At 40.5% G+C, this 20575-nt stretch overlaps 1 protein-coding gene across 1 annotated transcript; it reads right to left on the minus strand.

Annotated features, from left to right (window-relative positions):
- Positions 1-1466: 1466 nt before the first annotated feature.
- Positions 1467-18435, minus strand: LOC146705006 (creatine kinase U-type, mitochondrial-like). Its single transcript, XM_085462516.1, has 9 exons — positions 18115-18435; positions 16019-16217; positions 10966-11061; positions 10429-10650; positions 9429-9514; positions 6941-7064; positions 5595-5729; positions 4387-4512; positions 1467-2354 (listed from the first exon to the last, which is right to left on the minus strand). Exons 1-9 carry the CDS (start codon positions 18258-18260, stop codon positions 2241-2243), a joined length of 1248 nt encoding a protein of 415 aa, XP_085318642.1. The 5' UTR covers positions 18261-18435; the 3' UTR covers positions 1467-2240.
- Between the last annotated feature and the right edge of the window lie 2140 nt (positions 18436-20575).

The following is a 20575-nucleotide window of genomic DNA, read 5'->3' on the forward strand; positions in this document are numbered from 1 at the left end:
TACTGAAAGATAAGTTACATTTTTTAGTAGTTATTACACACCAGTGAAAAGGAAAAGGGTATCAGGCTTTATAATCACAGACAACACGGGGGGTATCAGTTTGTTGTTAGTTTGGGTGTTAATTCGCTAACATACCGGCCTTATCTGTTATCTGATATAAACAAAGACTGCCTCCGGTCTAAGTAAAGGTTTGGCTGTAGAAGAGGCCTGGGTGTCGAGATCATAGCCTTTATAAAAGATGGATGTAGCCACTGTGATGTCAGCCTTTGGTTTTAGACTGTATTTCAAAGCGGTTGAATGCTGCCACTGGAGTGTTAAATTATCAACATACTAGAAACCGTGGTTATCCATCCAAAAAACTGAATGCAGTGCAGAAACACATTTCAGCTGATTAGTGCTAAGTAAAGCCTAATAAAATTAGAGAATAGAAATTGACTCTCCAACGTTGAAGCATAAACATGTGGTGCATCACACAGAAGGGCTAATATCTGTGCGATTAAATCAAGGCAGGCCTAAAACTCCTCTATCCAGAGGAAAAGAATTACCCTATGTAGAGATGTTATGAATGGGGAAAGTGTAAACATGCTTTTTAATGCTGTAAGGTTGGTTGACTTTACACTGAAGTCTACAGAGATTGACTTGCTTTTGGAGCGAGCCTCAAGTGGCCACTGGAGTAAATACAGTTTTTGGTAATTCAGTCTCCACTTGGTCTGGATCCCTTTTTTTTTCTTGGAAGAAAAGTGATGTCCTCAGAAAAGCACAGTAATAAATATAGTGTGATAATACAATATTAAATAATATAATAACATACACATGGTATACTGCACTTTTGTGCTCATTAGAGTTTCCAGACAAAACATTTTCAAGATTTAGTACAAAAAAAGGGTTGGCCCAATGTGTCCCATTCACCATTTTCCTTCACTATGCTGAGGTGAATTAAAAACAAAGGCTATGTTATGTGTAGTTCTTTATTTCAACCACTGAGTAGAAAGAGACATATTTAGGGTTATTGCCAGACTCAAAATGCCAAATTGTTAACGGGCAGCCATATTTTCTAACACACATTTATCGAGCGGGTCTTTCAACAGTTCATATTAATGTAACTTGAATTTTACTTAATACGATTTCTTTTGTCCCCATTATACCATCTCTTTGAAATCAAAGTTCCTGCAGGTGAGCTAAAATATTTAATCACTCATTGTTGTTTTCCAGGTCTGGGCTCCATGTGAGAATATGAACCCCGTGTACTGACCTCTTAAACATAATACAGTTTTGTTATGCTTCCAACTAAACATTGTCACATGACACTATGCAACCACACTGATAGAAATCATGCCACGCAAGCTTGGTTACTATGGTTACTCAAAGCTCTGGATTCATATTGGTAGAAAACACCAAAGAAATTGCATTTAGCTCACATAGGACCCAAAAAACATAAAAAAATAAGAGTCAGACAGTGGAGCAAATACTGTTAAATAGATGATTTCTTTAATAAAAGACATTAGAGCATGACATTCAGTTATAAACTCAAATGATATTGCTTCAGTAGCATACAGTACAGAGCTTAACTGGACCAGTGTGAATTATAATCTGACACCAGCATGTCACCAAACAACCCACTCATCCGGAGAACACATGGGTCTTCTGTCTTCAGCTTGTTGGTCTACATTCAAACCACTTCAGAACAGTTAAAGTAAACTATGTACACACAATCCACCCTCCACGGTGAGCACAGATGGATGAACTACACAAGCACTAGCTAATAGGCATGAACAGTGAAACTACAGAGATGAGAGGAAAGGGGATGTGTGTACAGGACATGCGACAGGAAGGGAGTAAGCCAGGTTTGGGCAGGCTGAGGAGTGCTTTGATAGGAGAGCCAGAGATGTTGGGCCATGCAGAAAAGGGCATCTTATAACAGCCCCATAATTTGTGCATCCTTATTCGTATCCACTGCTATCTTAGAGCAGGATTTAGATTTAAGCTTAAATCAAACTTTGAATTTACTGCAGTAGGCTTCACTCACTTAGGCCCAAAGCAGTTCTGGGAGCCTGAAGCTACATCTAATATAAAGAGATTATATTCTAGAGAGGTATGCTGTGGGGTGGGATGGTGTAATTAGTAGTAATAAATGAGGTGATGAAATAGATATTTGTAATATCTATGGGCACAGAGAGCGAGAGGAATTTGTGCATGTGTGTGTGCCCAGAGGTCTGTGTGGGGAGGTGAGGGATCAGTGTCTACTTGGACAGCTTTATGGGTGGGGGCACCTTGATGTCCTGTCCTCTCTCCAGTCTCTTCTCACACTCAATTAGGTAGTTGACGCCATCAACCACTGTCTGCACCAGCTGGACCTGAGAGGATGAACATGCCACATTTTAGTAATAAAAGTGAACAGGAAAGTGCACAGAACATAAAAAGTAGACACTATTTTTGCAATAAGGAAGAGTAATTTTATCAAGGTCAAAGCCAAGTGACATTTGTGTTTGGTAAGCCACACAAGACAGAAATTATTAACATGACCAGAAAACATTTGTATCTTAAAGCAAATAAAATAGTGAAAGCCTAATACAGGGTACTTCTAACAGCTTTTTCTTTGAATGCTGTCAGAGGCTGAAGATACAAAACAGTCTGCAGCTATAAACAAACCCTTCACAACCAAAATGCCACCTACCAAATAAGGATGAGCAGATATAAATACAAGCAGCCTGTACTCTTGTTGATTCTGTCTTATGGCTCAGTTAAGACGCAGAATGTGTGCCTCCTCTAGTGCTAAGTACAGCCCACCTCAAAAACAGGCACTTCTCAAATCTTCACAGGGGCTGATGTATAACACACAACCCAGAAATATCTATATATTTTCACAGCAGGACGATGCAACAGTGGTTAGAACGGTCACCTCGCATCAAGAAGGACCTGGGTTTGAATCCTATGTCTGTGTTGCTTCTCTCTAGGTATTCAGGCTTCTTCCCATAGTCCAAAGACATTAGGTTAGTATGTGGTTCCAAAGTGGCTGTGAGCATGAATTTGTTTGTCTCTGTGTTCTCACCCTATGCAGCTGGGATAGCTTCAGCCTGTCCTGATAGATAGTTTCTATTCTGTTGTGTCACACAGCAGTGTCCTCACAGTGGTGTCATGTCTGTGTCAAATTACAACCTACTGAGGGCCTAAAAACTAACAAGAAACTTTCAAGTACCCGCAGAACTGTTTGTTTGTTTTTTTTAATTAAAATGAGGATTACTAAATATTTATTTTATTTAGTATTTCTAAATTCTGTATTTTATATCATATTAATTCAACAACAACAATACTTAGACACATCTATGGTATCAGTTTCAAAATCGTACGTCGCCTTGGTCTCATGTTATCTCATTCATAAGCTTTCCTGAAAACCTGACCTTTGACCTTGTCCAAGGCTCAGTCGAAGCACCCGTGGTATGAACTTCAAACTCCTATGTGGCCTTGTTTTTGTGTTATCACACTAATGAACTTGCGTCTAATTCTCCGTCAGCCTTTTATGACTGAGGGGTAAAAAGCATCGAGTTAATTTTACTTCCTCAGACTTCTGCACAGGTTTGTGATTTTAATGTTTATTTTATTTGCATTATAAGGTGACCTTGAGTGTTTTAAAAGGCACCAACATATCAGACTGAAATCTGTATTTGTTAACATGGGCTTAAAGAGGAACACCTCCTTGTAGTCCTCCTGCACTTTTCCCCAGCTGCTCACAATTCTCTCATTCCTCCATCCTTATTCAGATTTTCTCTTTCCTTAACTCACTGACTCCACCCTTGGAGGTCAGCTTCCAAGCCTTTCAATAATCAGACAATATTTTAAAGAAAGAAAATTAGATGAGTGATTCTTAATCTGTACCAAACTGAAGGCTAATTTGTACACTGCACTTCACCCAGAAACAACAAAGAGCCCCCGCCTCCTCTGATGTCATCAGAATAAAACACACAACCATGCACTCACCACAATAGAGAGCTCCTCTATTGTACTGTACCCATGTGACGCTGAGGCCAAGGACATAACGGAGACAGATTACATGTACAGGCCAAACAAGAAGCTTCTCTTATGCTTTTGCAGTTGTGAAAAATAGCTCCAGCTATACTTACTTGGAGTACTAACTGTACTCCAAATAATCCGACTCACCAAATATTTGTTTAGCAACAGTTTACATTGTGCTCATATTTTCTAGGTAACACGGTTAAGATGGTTAGCTTTTTTTTAGCCTCACTGAGAAAGCATTGTCTTTGCTTATCCCGGGATAATTTATCGAGGTATTTGTGGTTAATGAACAACACCTGGAAAAACGGCTTGACAGGTAATATCTGCGGTGTACTTAAAGGTTAGGGACGTAGCCACACACTTCATTTACCCTACCTCAGACTGTCCCAGGCGGTCTAGGTTGGAGATGTCAAATACACCACCCACAGCTGCAGTATCCACACCGCCTGTCCCTCGCTTCTGCAGACGCAGGTTGTCCAGGATCTTACTGAAGCGAGGATCCTGGGATGAAGCAGAAAGGTGTTATTTCACGCCGTTTCAAATCACCAACCACAATATTATTAAGGGTGAATTAATCTAAAGATTCCTTTTGTAGACTTGAGAAAAGAATTGATGATGTTCACAAAGCAGACGATGGATATCCAAAGTTATCAAAGGTGTTTTAAAGTGTCAAGAAGAGTGAAGTATCATCAACAAATTCACAGAGAGCAACACAGCGCAGAACAAGCCTTGCAGAGGTAGGAAGTGAAAGATTTCAAAGACTCTGGAAAGAAGAACAAGAGAGATGTGTCTAAAAACCCCAGAAAAACTCCCAAGACATGAATGAATGACTTAGCCAAGTCAGGAACTGTAGTCTCAAAGAAGACAATCGCTAGAACCATGCACAGGAAACTTAATTCTGGAGAAGAGAACGCCATCCCCACAGTGAAACACACAGATGGGAGTATTATGCTGTGGGAAGTGGGAATCTTGTCAAGGTGGAAGGAAACATGAAGAAAGAAGATTTTGCAAGAAAACTTCAAGTAGTAATTGCTTGTGGATCGTTGCGTTGTCTTCCAACTTGACAACGACCCAAAACATGTCGCTCCTGCTGAAGAACTACCTCCAGAAGACCAAAGTGAAGGGTATTGACTGGCTTGCTCAAAGCCCTGACTTTATTCCCATTAAAAATCTGTAATGAACTGAAGACCAAGATCGGTGGAAGAAGACCATCAAATCTAGAGGAGCTTGAGAGATTCATCAAAGAACAGTTGTTTGGGATTGCTCAGGAGACATGTGAGACTTGTGGAAAACTACAACAAAAAGTGGAGGCTGTTATTGAGCAAAAAAAGGTACACATCAGACAACGAGTTAATAATTTTTGATAGTTTTTGTTTTTTGTGAACAAAATGAATAATGTAACATAATGAAGATGTGCTAAAATGTCCTGAGTCTGTTTAACAGCACTCGGGAAATCCTTGCTAGCTTAATTTTAAAAAGCCACACACAGTGCAAATCTTGTGCTTTAAATGTGACCCCAAAACCCAATAAAACACATGTATGGAAACAAACGTATGGAGTTTCTTTACAAACATTAAACTCACCTTGCTCAGCAGGGGCAGCTTGACGTGGACACCGGCCCTCAGTCCTGTGCCCAGGTTTGAGGGGCAGGTAAGGACGTAACCAAGCCTCTCGTTCCACATAAATTCCCAGCCTCTCTCCTGGATCAGACGCTCCACCTAACAGAGGAATATGGAGTCAAACAAGACAGTGAGTGTGTTTCACTCCCAGACTGCAATAACTGCCACACCTTTGAGTTTTCATATTTTGTGGCTGACAAGAAAAGAATAGCGAGTTGCTCAACTTCTATAACTGTTCAATGAACTCTGGTGGGAGTGGAATGACAGATAACCCAGTGCTAATGTAGAGCCAAGGACTGCTGTTCAGGGCCCTCACACATTTAGTACATAAAAGCCCCAGATGTTGTATTGCTTGTCTTTAGTGCTTTCTCAAAAGGGGAATTTGGCCTGCTTTTGGATAAACAGTTTATCCCAAAAAGTTGATTGTATTCATCTGGACATGGTGTTTTCAGTGGGGGAAACGTTTTGTTTCAGCTCGCTGTCTGACTTCTTCAGTCTCAGCTGACTGCAGGTTTCTCCAACCTTATAAAAAGTACCTCTGCAGACTGACTGAAACTAGCACCACTGGCAAACAACATGCTGTGAGATCAGTTTCTTGATGATTAATATGGAAATTGTCATGACCATTGATCAACAACCACTGATCAATGGCCATGAGTACCATTCACAGAGTTGAGGAATGGCTGGAATCACAGCATTGTAAGATGGTGAAATAAGTACCCTTAGGCCCCCCTGCTTCATTCAGAGATGGTCGTTCCCTTTTCACGTAAATCTCCCCACTCAGTGTTCCTCCCTGTTCAGGATGTGTAAACCCTCATTATGGGAACATATACTTCCTGGACAGGATGACATGTACATCCTCTTTCCTTACCTGGGCGAATGAGTATGCATCAGGACATAAACAGTTTATGTTTGCCCAACCATTTTTGGGCATCTGTCAACATGTGAAGTCAAAGTCTAGTGTAAGCAGTTTTTTCCATTCTGTAAGCATTCTCTACAGTGATGCTTTTAGACTGTATTAATTATCTTGCCAGGTTTATTAAATCCATAAAGCCATCAAACTGCAGCAGACCCACAGTTTACCATTATCAAATTTAATATCCAATACTTTTATTAAATCACACACAGCCAACATCGTGCAGTGTATCAGATTTGCTGGCAGTAATTTCTTATGGTCCAGGATCACATTTGCACAGAGATCACAACGGAGAAAAACACCATGCCTGCTCAACTCCCCAAATTCTCTATTTAGTTCTTTTCTCCTTAAGCTGTTTCAAATTATCCCCTTGCATACACAAACACAGTCTTACCTCCTTCAGGCCTCTGCAGAACCTCTCAAAGACTCTCTTCATGTTTCCTCCCTTCTCCATAGAGATGACTCTTGTGTGATCCTCCTCATTGACCCAAATCAGGAATGTCTTCTCAATGTTGTGCCTGCGCATAGATTAAGGACATAGATTATACAGTATTCATGTTTGTGGTTGATGGTTGCCCAGTTTCTGTAATTGCACTAGCATATAAAACAGAAGTGGACAGACTATAGACAGTAAAAAAAAAAAAAACAACCCCAAATGGTTATGGGCTGGAAAATAAAGCCGATCCAGATGTGCCTTAACCCTGCATTCTACCTGAAGGCCTCCAAACTATGATAGCTATGGTTGTAAAGAAGACCTTTGGTCCTATAGACATTTATAGGAAAACAGCCTTCAGTCTTGACCTCTTTAAACACTTTCCTGACGAGTTTATGGCCTCATTCACTCTTAATCAGACGGAATAAAATATTGAGTCTATTTTATAAAGTTTGAACATGCTTATGTTTCAAATTGGAGAATTATCTGACCATTATTACGATTATCTAATTATCTGAACCCTCACCCCTAAGTCTTTTACTACCGCTTTGTCAAGGTTTCAATGAAACACTAAAGAAAGCAGACATGTTATTAAACAGATAAAAGAAAGTAAAGTCTACCTGATAAAGAGTCAAGCCTGTCAGTGATACAAACAAGTGTTTATTCACATTAATATTTATACTTCTGAAGATATAACCACGACTGCACAGATGCATGTTCCTATTCCAGACTGAAGACTGTCTAAAGCTATTACAAAGTGCACACTGATTGTACTCCGGAGAATATATATTCTATATACTAATGTTCAGTACCAACTATACATGACCTACTGTACACGTCACTTCAAGAAAAGACTCCCTCATAGAAAGGCTCACACAGTATGAGTCATTAGAAGTGCCAACTTTTCATGCATAATGTTATAAAATTTTAAGTCAACGCATAAGACTACTGTGAGGTAGTCTTTTCTCTGTGCTTATTACCTTAATGGTGGCAGACATTTAAAAAGGGTAGGGAGAGAGAGAAGGAGAATACAGTGATGCAATAAAAAGGAAGAAAAAGAACACGGAACAGAAGCAAAAAAGGATTAAAAAATAAGCAAAACGATTCACAGCAGAGCTGAACATAAGGTTAGTGAAAAAAAGAAAAGATCAGAGAGCCAGAAAAAGAGAAAGCTGAGCTCCTGAAAGAAGAGATGATGAAGGAATGACGTGAAGGTGAATTATTAAGGAGAGCTGAGGACAGGTTGGCTGATACGGCTGGCAGAGGGAGAGAGGAGGGAGGCTGGTGATTGATTTTGGCTGGCTGACACGTTGCACTGGGTTATTCCTGAGTACATGCTGAAACTCAGTGCTGAGGGAGCATTTTCCGCATTGCTAATACACCTCCACCAAGGATCAGTGACGGAGAAACGCCAAAAACAAAGACAAAAAAAGGCCCTTCTTTATTTAGAAAACTGTTAAATATGAAAACTAATCATTAAGGACTAAAAGAGTGGCCTCACTTGGGAGAAACACGTTACATAACTGTTTGTATGACCCACTTCCAGTTTGTAGCAGTAAAGAAAAACGTTAATTAAATATCATAGTGGGTCACCTCCAAACACTGCATCACTGTCATCCCTCAGAAAAGAAGAAAATGTTATTCTTAAATATAAATACAAGATTAGTCAACCATCAGCAGCGCCTTGTGTAAATCCAGTACACAGCAATGATCTAAATCAGGGGTAAAAAACATAAGGACCACAGGCCAGAATCGCAGCGGCAAAGACGCCATCCGGCCCACTAGACCCCCCTAGATAATGTGAAATAGGGCAATCTTTTTTGAAACAACTGTATTTCAATACATTCTGCAGCTTTTCTGCCTGATAAAGTCCAATCATACTACACCAAAGTAATTAAAGATCAGACAAAAAAGATCAAATGGCAGAAAAATTCTGTTCTGTGTATCTCCTATACAAATTTCTGTTTTTTACAGTGGATGCACAGAGGGGAAAAAAGGGTATTCTCTGTGAATTAACAAAAACTTTCTGTTTTGTAATTAGACGGCATTCTGTGCAATGAGATAATAAAACTTTCACTATTCTTTAACACATTTACTTTTTATTTCAGTTTAAGCCCATAGAGTCCCGCTGGCAGATGTTTTTCATTTACTACAGCAGCATTTCTTTATCATGTAGAAAAAGTGAGATATACTGTTGTTGCACTTCTTTTTTGGTATATTATGATAGCTCAGAGATTAAATGTGTAGTTAAACGTCTTTATTCTGACAGAAAGGGGAGTTTCACTGTTCTGGTCCACCTCAGGTCAAAGTGGGACATGTTATTTGGCCCATAATATAAAACAGGTTTGACCTCTCTGACCTACATGAACCTTTACCAAGGTATTTAGGATCTCTTTATTTCTGGAATTAACAGATGAAGAAGTTTTGTTTACCAGCCTTATCCACTTACCAAATACCACGGGCATCTGGCCAGTCACGAGCCATCCCTGCACACGTGAGGAGGGGGGACACCGGCTTGTCAAACAAGAAGTGGTCCTGTTGGAAATACAGAAAAAAGGATGATTTATACTCAGCTAAGTCCAGAGTGTTTGTTGGTAAAGAAAACAAAATGGGATCAAGAAATTAGAACTAATTACAAATATAAACAACATCAGAACATTAGAAATAATATCTTCAATCAACTCAATAACCTTAACCCAACATTCAATCAAGTGTTCTTGCTGCTATTTCCATCACTAAAATGCATGCTGGGAGCCATTAACAATGAGGTAGACCTGAGAATTCAATACTCTGATCTTTTCTCATTGTGAGGAGAAAAATGCTGTGTCAACCACAACACGCCCACTCCTGCTTATATGTGATAAAATTCTCTTTATTTTTTCTTCTTGTAGGTCACGTAGTGGAATTGTAATCACATCAACAGCAGGCTAAACATAACAAAGAAACATTAAGCTGATGGCCCAGAGTTTTCTGGTTAAGTGTGCTAAAAAATTCCAGCTTATAAATATGTGATCAACTGACGGATCGTTTCTTTCAGGCTAACTATATGAAGTACAAAAATGAGAGAATGCATCCTCTGCCAAGGCCAAGTATCAGTTTTGCAATTTTAGTCTGGATCTGCACCAAAATGAAATGGGTTATTCTTTTGCTTCGTCTTTCTGCCAAGTTTGATGCAATTCTATTGGTAAGTACACTTGCTAAAAGACAAGCAAACAGACAATGGCACTGAAAATATATCTTTCCTTATAGAACACCTGTAAAATGTAGTAAATAAAATATAATGCTTTAGTATAACTTTGGTTTCCAATGTGAAATTGTATACATTAACTTACAGGATGTTTTTTCTAAGACAAATATACAAATAATTAAATGAGAGCAGAGGTAGCTAAAACTTGACTTTTTCCAAATGCAAATTCCAAATGAGTCAACAGCACGACGTCATCACTCACATCAATGAGCTGTTGCTGCTCCTTTTCTGTCATTTGGGTGAGACTGTAGTACTTCCCTGTTAGGTCACCCTTCAGGCCAGACAGGGCATCCACCACCACTCTCTCCACCTCCCTGCGCTCTGCCCTGGTGCAGGCGGGTGGCAGGCTCAGGCCGCGGATGCTGCGGCCTGTCCTCACCCTGGACGACAACACATATCGCTCATCGAAATGACCTGACTGGATCTGAAACAAAGATGGGGGAGGTTTAAGGCTACCTGTGCAGGTAAATCAGATCATATAATGTATTTAAAAAAAAAAACAGTGAAAGAAATAAGAGGTGAGGAGGAGGAAGAATTTTATACTTCTCTAGACTGGTTATTGTAGTATATAAAGAGAGCTAGAAATCTAACTAGGCACTTTGCCTTCACAATTTAAACGTACATATTTAGAGTAAAATGAGTAGTTCTTAATTTTTTGATGCTTTTTGCAAATTTTGCTTTCAAATACCCAGCCCACGGAGTAAAATACTACTTCAGGCACTGTCAGTGTTAGTAATACCTTGCTAGAATCCAGATCAGTGGGGTGCTTCATGACGCGGGGGTCATAGCCATTGTGCCTTTCCTTGATCACAGGGTCCAAAAGGTCTGCAAATACCTAAACCAGAAAAAGGAATAAAGAATACTCAGACATTGCATGTATAAGGTTTACTAATGAGTTCATTTTAAAAGTCTATTTTTTCCACCTTTAAATATTTATTATTGCTCATTTAAAATAAGCAACAATGAAAAGGAATAATTAAAAAAGATTTTTCTTATGCCTGGTCTGGAGTGATTGATAAGCCAAGTAGAGCGAACAATTAGGGTCATTTATTAGTGAAATTGAGTCACATGAATTATTGAGTTGATAAAGTTAAAGTAATATAATCATTGTTATTTTGTTGTCATTTGTTGATAAAGCAGGTAATACATTTTCCAAAATGCATGTTGCAGTTGATTAGCTTGTTCGAATCAGTTTATGTTCACTAGCATTAATTACCATAAAACAAGCTCTAAACAGTAACTTAAGCACATTTTTACAGCACCTGATATGCCTTTAAGTCTGATCGGCCCATTTACAGCACAGTCAGTAAAATATTTGAATTGCTGCGTTATTTCTGACCATTTGATAAAGAAAAATATACAATACACTTGGATACCTAACATCACTCAACTAACTAGTGGAAGAGGGGATTTCCTCTATGAGAATAAATCTAATCGGTACTTCAGTAGTGAGGCATGGTAGAGGCAGCATCACCCTTTGAAGGTGAGAGCGGGGAGAGAACTCAGAGAAGATGCTAGGAGGAATGGAGCCAAATGCACAGAAGCTTTTAAAGAAAATCTAATCCAGAGTGCAAGCAACCTGAGACCAACAATGGATCAATTTTCACAACAACAGCCAAGAGAATGCTGGATTGGTTTCAAGACAAGTCTCTGACTGTCCTTGAGAGACCCAGCCTAAACTCAGACTTTAACCCCCCCAAATCTTTGAAGAGACCCAACGGTGGCTCAAAGCTGATGACAAGGCTTAAAAAGATCTAGAAGGAAAAACTGGACACACTGCACATGTGCATGTGTGAAAGGTTGTTACACTTAAAACTATATCTGCCGTAAATGGGGAGAAAAGATGATTTCAGAGACTTTGAACATTGGTGCAATACGGGCTGAGTATTTCAGGAACTACTAGGATGTTCCCCCCAACCATCGCTACGGTTTTTAGAGAATGGCGTGAAAAAAGAAAATATCCAGTGAACAGCAGTTCTCTGAGTGAAAGTACTTTGTTGATGTTGGTAATGATGAGGATAATGGCCAGACTGCCTTGACCTGGTAGTAAGGCAACAGTAACTCAAATAACCACTCTTTAAAAGCAGATGAGCATCTCTCAACACGTCCAACCTTTGGTAAATGGCCTGTATTTGTATAGCGCTTTACTTAGTCCCTATGGACCCCAAAGCGCTTTACAAGTTCAGTCATCCACCCATTCACACACTGGTAATGGTAAGCTACATTGGGGCGCCACCGGGCTCTCTGACCACCACCAGTAGGCAACGGGTGAAGTGTCTTGCCCAAGGACCGAGACCAAGACTGTCGGAGCCGGGGCTCGAACCGATTCCGTCTTCCGATTACAAGACAAACTGCCAACTCTTGAGCCATGATCACACCTTTGAAGCAGATGGGCCGCAGCAGCACAAGACCAACCCAGGTGCTACTTCTTTCAGATAAGAAAAGGAAATTGAGGCTATGATTCACACAGGCTCACCAAACTGGAGATATTTTCTTTGACACACTTTGAGCCCCTGAGTACCAACTGATGATCATTTAAACACCACAGGCTACTTGAGTATTAATGGTGACCACGTTCATCTCTTTATGATCCATCTTATGATGGATCATTTCAGGTGGATAACATGCTACATCACAAACCGCAGATCATTTCGAACCTGAACTCAAATGGCCTCCACAGTTACCAGATCCCAATCCTATCAGTCTCTTAAGTCCGAAGTCATGAACCGTTTCCGGGTCCAAACTGTCTAAACTCTCTTACCGTTAATAAAATGATTAGTGTGCTCCCAGGTGTTACAAGAAAGTTTAACATCCAACCATCCATGAAAAATAGAATTTCTGAAGTTCAACCGAGTTAGAAGGTAGCAAGATGTTAGATCACTGGTTTCCATCTAAACATTATACACCATGTTCTGAATGAGGAATTTTGGAAAAACTAAAACAAACAGCTCTGCTATCACTTCACATTAAATGAAGATAGAAAACTAGCAAATAGTTAGCTGATGGGCTGTAGTTCCATTGTAAGGTTTTAAACTGCAGCAGATGAATAGTACTACAGTGAGGTCAACAAGTATTTGTTCACAAATAAATTGTTCAAAAATCATATAATGTGATTTCCGGATTGTTCTTTTTAGATTCTGTCTCTCACAGTCTCTCTGTCTCTATGCTGAAAATTGTAGACCAAGACTGAGTAAGAGAACTTGCAAAATGACAGGGTGATCAAATACTTATTGACCTCACTGTAATAAAAACCCACAGAGCCCAACAGTGATCTCTCATTATTTTTAGGGGTTTGTTAAGATTAAACAGAACAAGATACAAAGCCCTGCAACATGTTAACGATACAACAGTATCAGTAGGAGTTTGGACCTGGAAGCAGGGTTTACACGTCATCACTTAATAACCAGAAAGAGCACTTGTGCGGTCTGATGAAATGGGAGTTGCACAATATGGATGCGTAGCAACAAATCTACGCGATCGTGGCTCAAGAGTTGGGTGTTCGTCTTGTAATCGGAAGGTTGCCGGTTCGAGCCCCGGCTCGGACAGTCTCGGTCGTTGTGTCCTTGGGCAAGACACTTCACCTACCGCCTACTGGTGATGGCCAGAGGGGCCGATGGCGCAATATGGCAGCCTCGCTTCTGTCAGTCTGCCCCAGGGCAGCTGTGGCTACAACTGTAGCTGCCTCCACCAGTGAATGAATAGTGGAATTGTAAAGCGCTTTGAGGGGTCCCGAAAAGCGCTATATAAATGCAATCCATTATTATTATTATCTACTGCAACTCTGTGATCCCATCATATCAATATGGACCAAGCTTTGAGAAATGTTTTCAGCACCTTGTTTAATCTGTGAACTAAGACTAAGAATTCTGAAGGCAAAAAGGGATCCAACACAGTACTAGGAAGGTGTGGATATTTTTGCAGTGCAATCTTCTAGCCAACATTTTATGACTGAAAAAAGTGGAAGGGTCTGAAATATCCTAAAAAGACTCTGTCTCTGAACATTGAGTAACTACTTTACCAGAAGTCACTGACATTCTGTTGTGTTACAGTAACGCCATACCCTGAAGTGTTCAAAAGAAACTCCCACACATGTCAAAAGCTGGGAGTTATGATACATTGCAAAGGTATGTATTCATATTGTTTAAGGAAAATGCTTACACAATCACAAGTAACAGAAATGTCTAATGGTTGACCTGCAACCTTCAGCATTACAGATTAAACACTCATTATTCTCCTGATCCATAGTTAATATCACATTCAAAGACACACACACTGCTGTCAGCAGTTCCAAGATATTTCTGTAGCTTCTAAATGAAGTAGGCAATTAAAATGAAAATGTACTGAAGTATCCTCATTTTAGATATTGAGACATCCCAAAAGACATGTCCCAGCTAAAAACCCTGCCTCAGTGACACTGTAATACTCTGTGTATGCATGTGTGAATGTCACAAAACATACTTGATAATGAGGGTGGGAACACTAACAGGGTAGTGAAGACCCGAGGACATACGTCCCGATGACAGCTGCATATGCAAGTACATAAGCAGGAAGCAGCATGTGAGGCTGGGAAAGAATGTCTCGGACTCCCGGACCATCAGCACCGGCTCCCCTCAGGGCTGTGTTCTTTCTCCTCTGCTCTTCTCCCTGTACACCAACTGCTGCACCTCCACCCACCAGTCTGTCAAGCTAATCAAGTTCGCAGATGACACCACCGTCATTGGGCTCATCTCTGACGGGGATGAGTCTGCCTACAGGAGGGAGGTTGAACGTCTGGTGTCTTGGTGCAGCCACAACAACCTGGTGCTGAATGCCCAGAAGACAGTGGAGATTATTGTGGACTTCAGGAAGCACACAGCCCCACTCCCCCCCATCATCCTGACTGACACCCCCATCACCTCTGTGGACTCATTCCGCTTCCTGGGTACCACCATCACCCAGGACCTGAAGTGGGAGCCCACCATCACCTCCGTCATCAAGAAAGCCCAGCAGAGGATGTACTTCCTGAGGCAGCTGAAGAAATTCAACCTGCCAACACGGACGATGATGCAATTCTACACTGCAATCATCGAGTCCATCCTCACCTCCTCCATCACCGTGTGGTACGCTGGAGCCACTATCAGGGACAAACAGAGACTGCAGCGTGTTGTGCGCTCTGCTGAGAAGGTGATTGGCTGCAGACTCCCATCTCTGCAGGACCTGTACACCTCCAGGACTCTGCGGCGTGCAGCCCGGATCTCAGCTGACCCTTCTCACCCTGGACACAGTCTGTTTGACCTGCTCCCCTCAGGCAGGAGGCTCCGGTCCATTCGCACCAGAACCTCTCGCCACAAGAACAGTTTCTTCCCCTCTGCTGTTGGACACATGAACAATAACCACATGACTGCCCCCGCCACTAACACATGACCCTACGCTGTGTCACTGCATCATTTCATGTCTGGCACTGATCACCACCTGCACTCATGTATATATCTTTCTACGTAGCACTCATAATTCTTATTCTCATGTATATATCTCATGTATATCTCATGCACATATCTTTCTTTCTACATAGCACTTTAATTCTTATTGTCTGCACTGAAGCACCGCAGCAATTTCCTAATGTTGTAAACCTCAACATCTGGCAATAAACCCATTCTGATTCTGATTCTGATTCTGATAATAATGAGTCTTCTTCCGCATAAGGAAGGATTCTCTGTTACCTTGTGATTCTTTCTAAAACCTATTAGACCCAAAACCCTGTTTTTGTATGCAGAAGGAAGCCTGTATGTCGAAAAGTTACTATGACGTCTGACCTCATAAGACTCCTCGTCCCCTGCCACCATGCCAACGGTCTTGATGAAGGGGTGCCCAGGGTTGTCCACGCCCGTCTGGATGGCCTCGTCCAGTGTGAAACCATTGGGAGTGGCCCTATCACACAGCTTAGCATAGATTGCAGGTGTGAGGTTACTGGCCATGCAGTTGTTGTGTTTGCGCAGGTCTGGGAACTCCGCACTGCACAAACACAAATGAAAGATTATATGTGAATGTGCTGCTATTGGAGAGAGAGAAAAATTACAGGAGTGTAGGCGATGGTTTACTTTTTGCCCTTGGAGCAGGGGCACAATGAGTGACTCACTCAAGGAACTGTTTTTCATTGCACGTACGCAAGTGACTGGTGTGTCAACCTGTGACTTTCTGCTAATACAACACCCTGCCGGCTAACAAAACACCACTAATGTAAGACACAGAAGGACACGAGCATTGTACTATAAAACATGGCACAGCGGCACCATTAATGTGCATTCTTTGGTTAATGTTCAACTATTCATGAGATGGTAAAAGTGCCATTTATTTCATGATGATAGAGGATGCAGAATTAGATTAGACACTACAAGCTTTTCAAATGAACATTTAGGCTTTCACAGACGCTAATGGGAAAAAAAGAAAATGCTGTGAAAGACCAGCAAAAATTAATACTTGTTGCCAAGAAGTCTGAAAGATTAGCACTGCCGTAGAAGCACAAATTAACGTGTGTGTTTTTGTTACACTTTGTCTCAAAGCATAGGGCTAAGACATCAAAAATAAAAAACGTTCACAAACTCATCTTTATCATAGACAATCAATCCTTTAGACTTTCCAGCAAATTCAACTTTATGTTCCAGAATTGTTTTGTGTATGTGTATATATTTTTTATGGCATAGCGCAAAAATGAAACAGGCAAATGTTTTCTAAATTTATTGTTAAACCATTTTTTACATCATTTTTATTGGACAAAAACCAGGTTCCGTAATAGTAGTCTGTGTCTGTGGAGTAAATGTGTAACTGTATGTTCAGAACCATTTACTAGAAAAATTATTTGTCGATCAAATGTCCTTGGATTAAAAAACAAAGACAAGCATGTTTTCTTTATTGCAATAATCTGACAGATATTTATTCCTCTGTAAGGGATGATCTGGCTAGAGCCCTATTGTATGTGGAAGCAATGCCAACATCTGTCTACAGTTTTTGCCAACACACCACGACCACCTACTGCACCATTACTGCAAGGTTTCAACCATAATCACTAGCTACTTCTAATTTGAAAACTTTGGGACCATCACTTAAAAAGGATTATGATTTTTACTTTTAAAAAATGGGTCGAAATATTAGTAAATGATATAGTCCAGGTGATTTTCCACATTCTATTTAAATATAATTAAATATTCCCATTTCATGCGGGCCACCCCACTGAACCAATCTTGTTAACGCCCCTGCTGCAGGAGCTCTTTAGGTGTGACCACTTGTATAACAGTGGGCAGGGTTTTATATCAGAATACCAGTAATCATTTACTAACCTATATATGGTGTATGTGGTGCATTTTTAATGCATGCAGGCGTGCACTGGGACACGTACGCACCCCGCCTCGGCCTCTCCGAGTCTTTTGATCCCGCCAGTATCCATGTATAACAATGGGTGCATGCATGAAACCTATATTTATGGCGCTAAACCATCTGCTCTGCAGGCTGGTGCAAGGAGCACAATTATAGCTGAAGGAAGCAGAGATTTGAGACATAAGGTTGCATACGTGCGATGGTTATGAGCGATATTAAATCTAATTTTACTTCACGTAAAAAGCATCACTGAACCAAGTATTTTTGCAAGGACGTTAGGATTGTGCGTGATCCCTATATGCTGCCTCTTGCACGAGTAATTTTAATTATGTTGATGCAAACAATGATATTAATAACATATTAATATTTCACAAAAAACTAAAAAATAATATAAAACATAGCATTCGCGCTGCTTTACTAATAACTAATAATCTGTGCATTACATCACAAAATATGTGATAAAGTTATGCTAAATGCTTCTAAAAATAATGGCTACATTTGTGTGTAGTTGTTGTAGTATTGAAAAAAAAAACGTTACCTCGCTGGGTACCTCCTGCGAACAGGCACTCCGGCGCTAACATGTTCCCGGTGGAGGAGAAATCCAGCCGTTACCGAGCCTCCCACCAAAGTCAGGATCCCGATGTGTCGTTTGGAGGAAAGGATTCTCGAGAAACTGCTTGCCATTTTTTATCCTCCTTGTATTTGGGTTTTGAAAAAAATGAGAAAGGTCTTTTTTTTCACGGCCACGGGGAAGGAGGGTCAGGTGGACGGGAGTGTCGGTAAAGAAGTGCCCGTGATGGAATGGAAAGGAGTACGATTGAGAAGCAGCGACGTCAAGATGGAGGAATACACGGCGAGAACGGAAATTCAGCTGCATCTTCAAAATAAAAGCACAAGATTAAAACGCCTAATGTTCCTCCTGCAAATGAGGACACACAACCTTCACCCCCAAATGTGACTTTATCATTTTTTCACAGTATATTTAATTTACTCTAGCCTAATTTACTCTAATTTTTATCAAATGTATAGTAATTATACTTTTTTTTCAAGGAGCAACGATGATGATTTCAGTTTACTGCTTTTTATATTTTACTCTGGCAGTCATTTCAGCTGTATACCTTAATAATGAACCACATGCAATATCAAAGTCAATCTGAATGCCTCTGGTTGTACACTGTTACTAGTCACTCTTGTGAAAGAGTTCAATTAGAAACAAACAGTGCCTATGAAATATATTACTCCCAACTAGATTTGTTTTAGTGTTTTACAAAAGTCAAATACAGTATATCGCACTACACTCAGTCAAATGCATTCAAATTATTTTGTGAAAACCTTTCAAATATAACTGAAATCAGGATGTCATAAGAAATGTGATTACAACCGACTGTGTGCTGTGCAGACAGCAGCTATTTAACGACCAATTATTTTATTTAACGACCAAATCCAACACAGTGATGAAGGAAGCATCAGCAGGTAAAATTATAGCGAACCTCAAGTCACAGTGCACGCCAAATCAGAATTTGGACGGTATTTTTGCCTCGTCTTGTGCAGTTTAATTGCAGCTATGGGCCTGACAGATAATGCAGATGTACAACTAAAACATCGTGCATGCATTTATTGCCATGTCATTTTTACTTGCATACCCAAATGTCGCGAGAGAAAAAAAAAAACAAGCTCTCCATAAGGGCGGAATCTGCTCTGTGCAGGAAGTCACACACGCTTATATGGGCTAACTTGACCGTGTTGGAGCGGTGCGTGGTGTGAATACTGAAGGACATCGGTGAATAGGGCTGCAGCACTGAAACGCCTCACATCACCCCAAGTACTACTCCACAACCCCCAAACACATACACACACAAACACAAGATGCGCTCCCTCCGCTCTTCATTCAACCCGGAGGACAAGAAGCAGCCAGAACGCCTTTGTCTGGAATAAGATTACAAGGTTACTCCAGCCACTCACAGTCTACCATTAAAAAACAAACAAACCAGCAAAAACCTCACTGCAACTTCCTCATGGCGATGCGTCAAGAGTGACTTACAGGGAAAATGTTCAGTTTTTCTTCACGTGGAATCTGAGATGAATTCGTCTGGTGGAAGTATGAATGGAAAAAAATGGCAACACTGACCTTAAAATCCCAGACCTCAGTTCAGTTTCCATTTCTTCACTGCTAAGCGATCTGACATAGTCACATATCTGTGTGCATACACACTATGAGCAACTTCCCACAGACATTTTATTACCAAGATCAGTCTACAGCCAACATTCTTTAGAAAAAGTGGTTAAAATAAAACTGTAACTGATGCTTAAAAAGTGCTATTGGCTGTTTTCCCCCCTTTCCCCCCATTGTCTCCTGGGTCACTTCTGAAACCAGATATGACTAAAAATGCATTGTGATCACTGATTTTCTGCAAAATGGCCCCATTTGGAGGTAGGTGCTGTTGATTTTTAGATGGTTACTCTTTCCAAACTAATCATCCAGTTTAGATGAAACGTGGATCATTCCATAAGAATGTTGCCACTAATTTCCACCACTGTACAAGTTTGTGTGCAATTTGCCATGCCTCAGCATTTTTTCCATGTTTCCTTCCCTTAACATTGGCTTGTTGACAGCCACCCTTCAACTGAGGCCATTTCTTATGAGGCTTCAACAAAAGATTAATCAACTGAAGAGCCGGGTGCATCTCTCAGGTCCTGTGCCATGTTTTTGTTGGATTTCCCTCCTATTTCTATAAGGACATGACTTTCAGATACAGTTCATCAGCTGTAGATTGTTTCGTTAAAGCCGATCACATGTTCTTTTGTGCTCCACTTGTCCAGTTACCTCGAGTTTTTTAAAGGCACAGTGCACACTAGGCTGAGATATTCCAGGTTTTTAGCTAATAGCTCTTTGGATTTCATTGTGTTAGCACACAAATATTTTTTCTGCCTGTCAAACTGAGTAATTTGTGCTAATTTTCATATATTCAAGCAAATAAATGGGAACAAAAATGTTTTGT

This window comes from Copadichromis virginalis, linkage group LG7, assembly GCF_057382275.1.
Source record: "Copadichromis virginalis isolate Kocher_CV1m ecotype Utaka linkage group LG7, C_Virginalis_male_GT1.1, whole genome shotgun sequence".
Classification (NCBI taxonomy): domain Eukaryota; kingdom Metazoa; phylum Chordata; class Actinopteri; order Cichliformes; family Cichlidae; genus Copadichromis; species Copadichromis virginalis.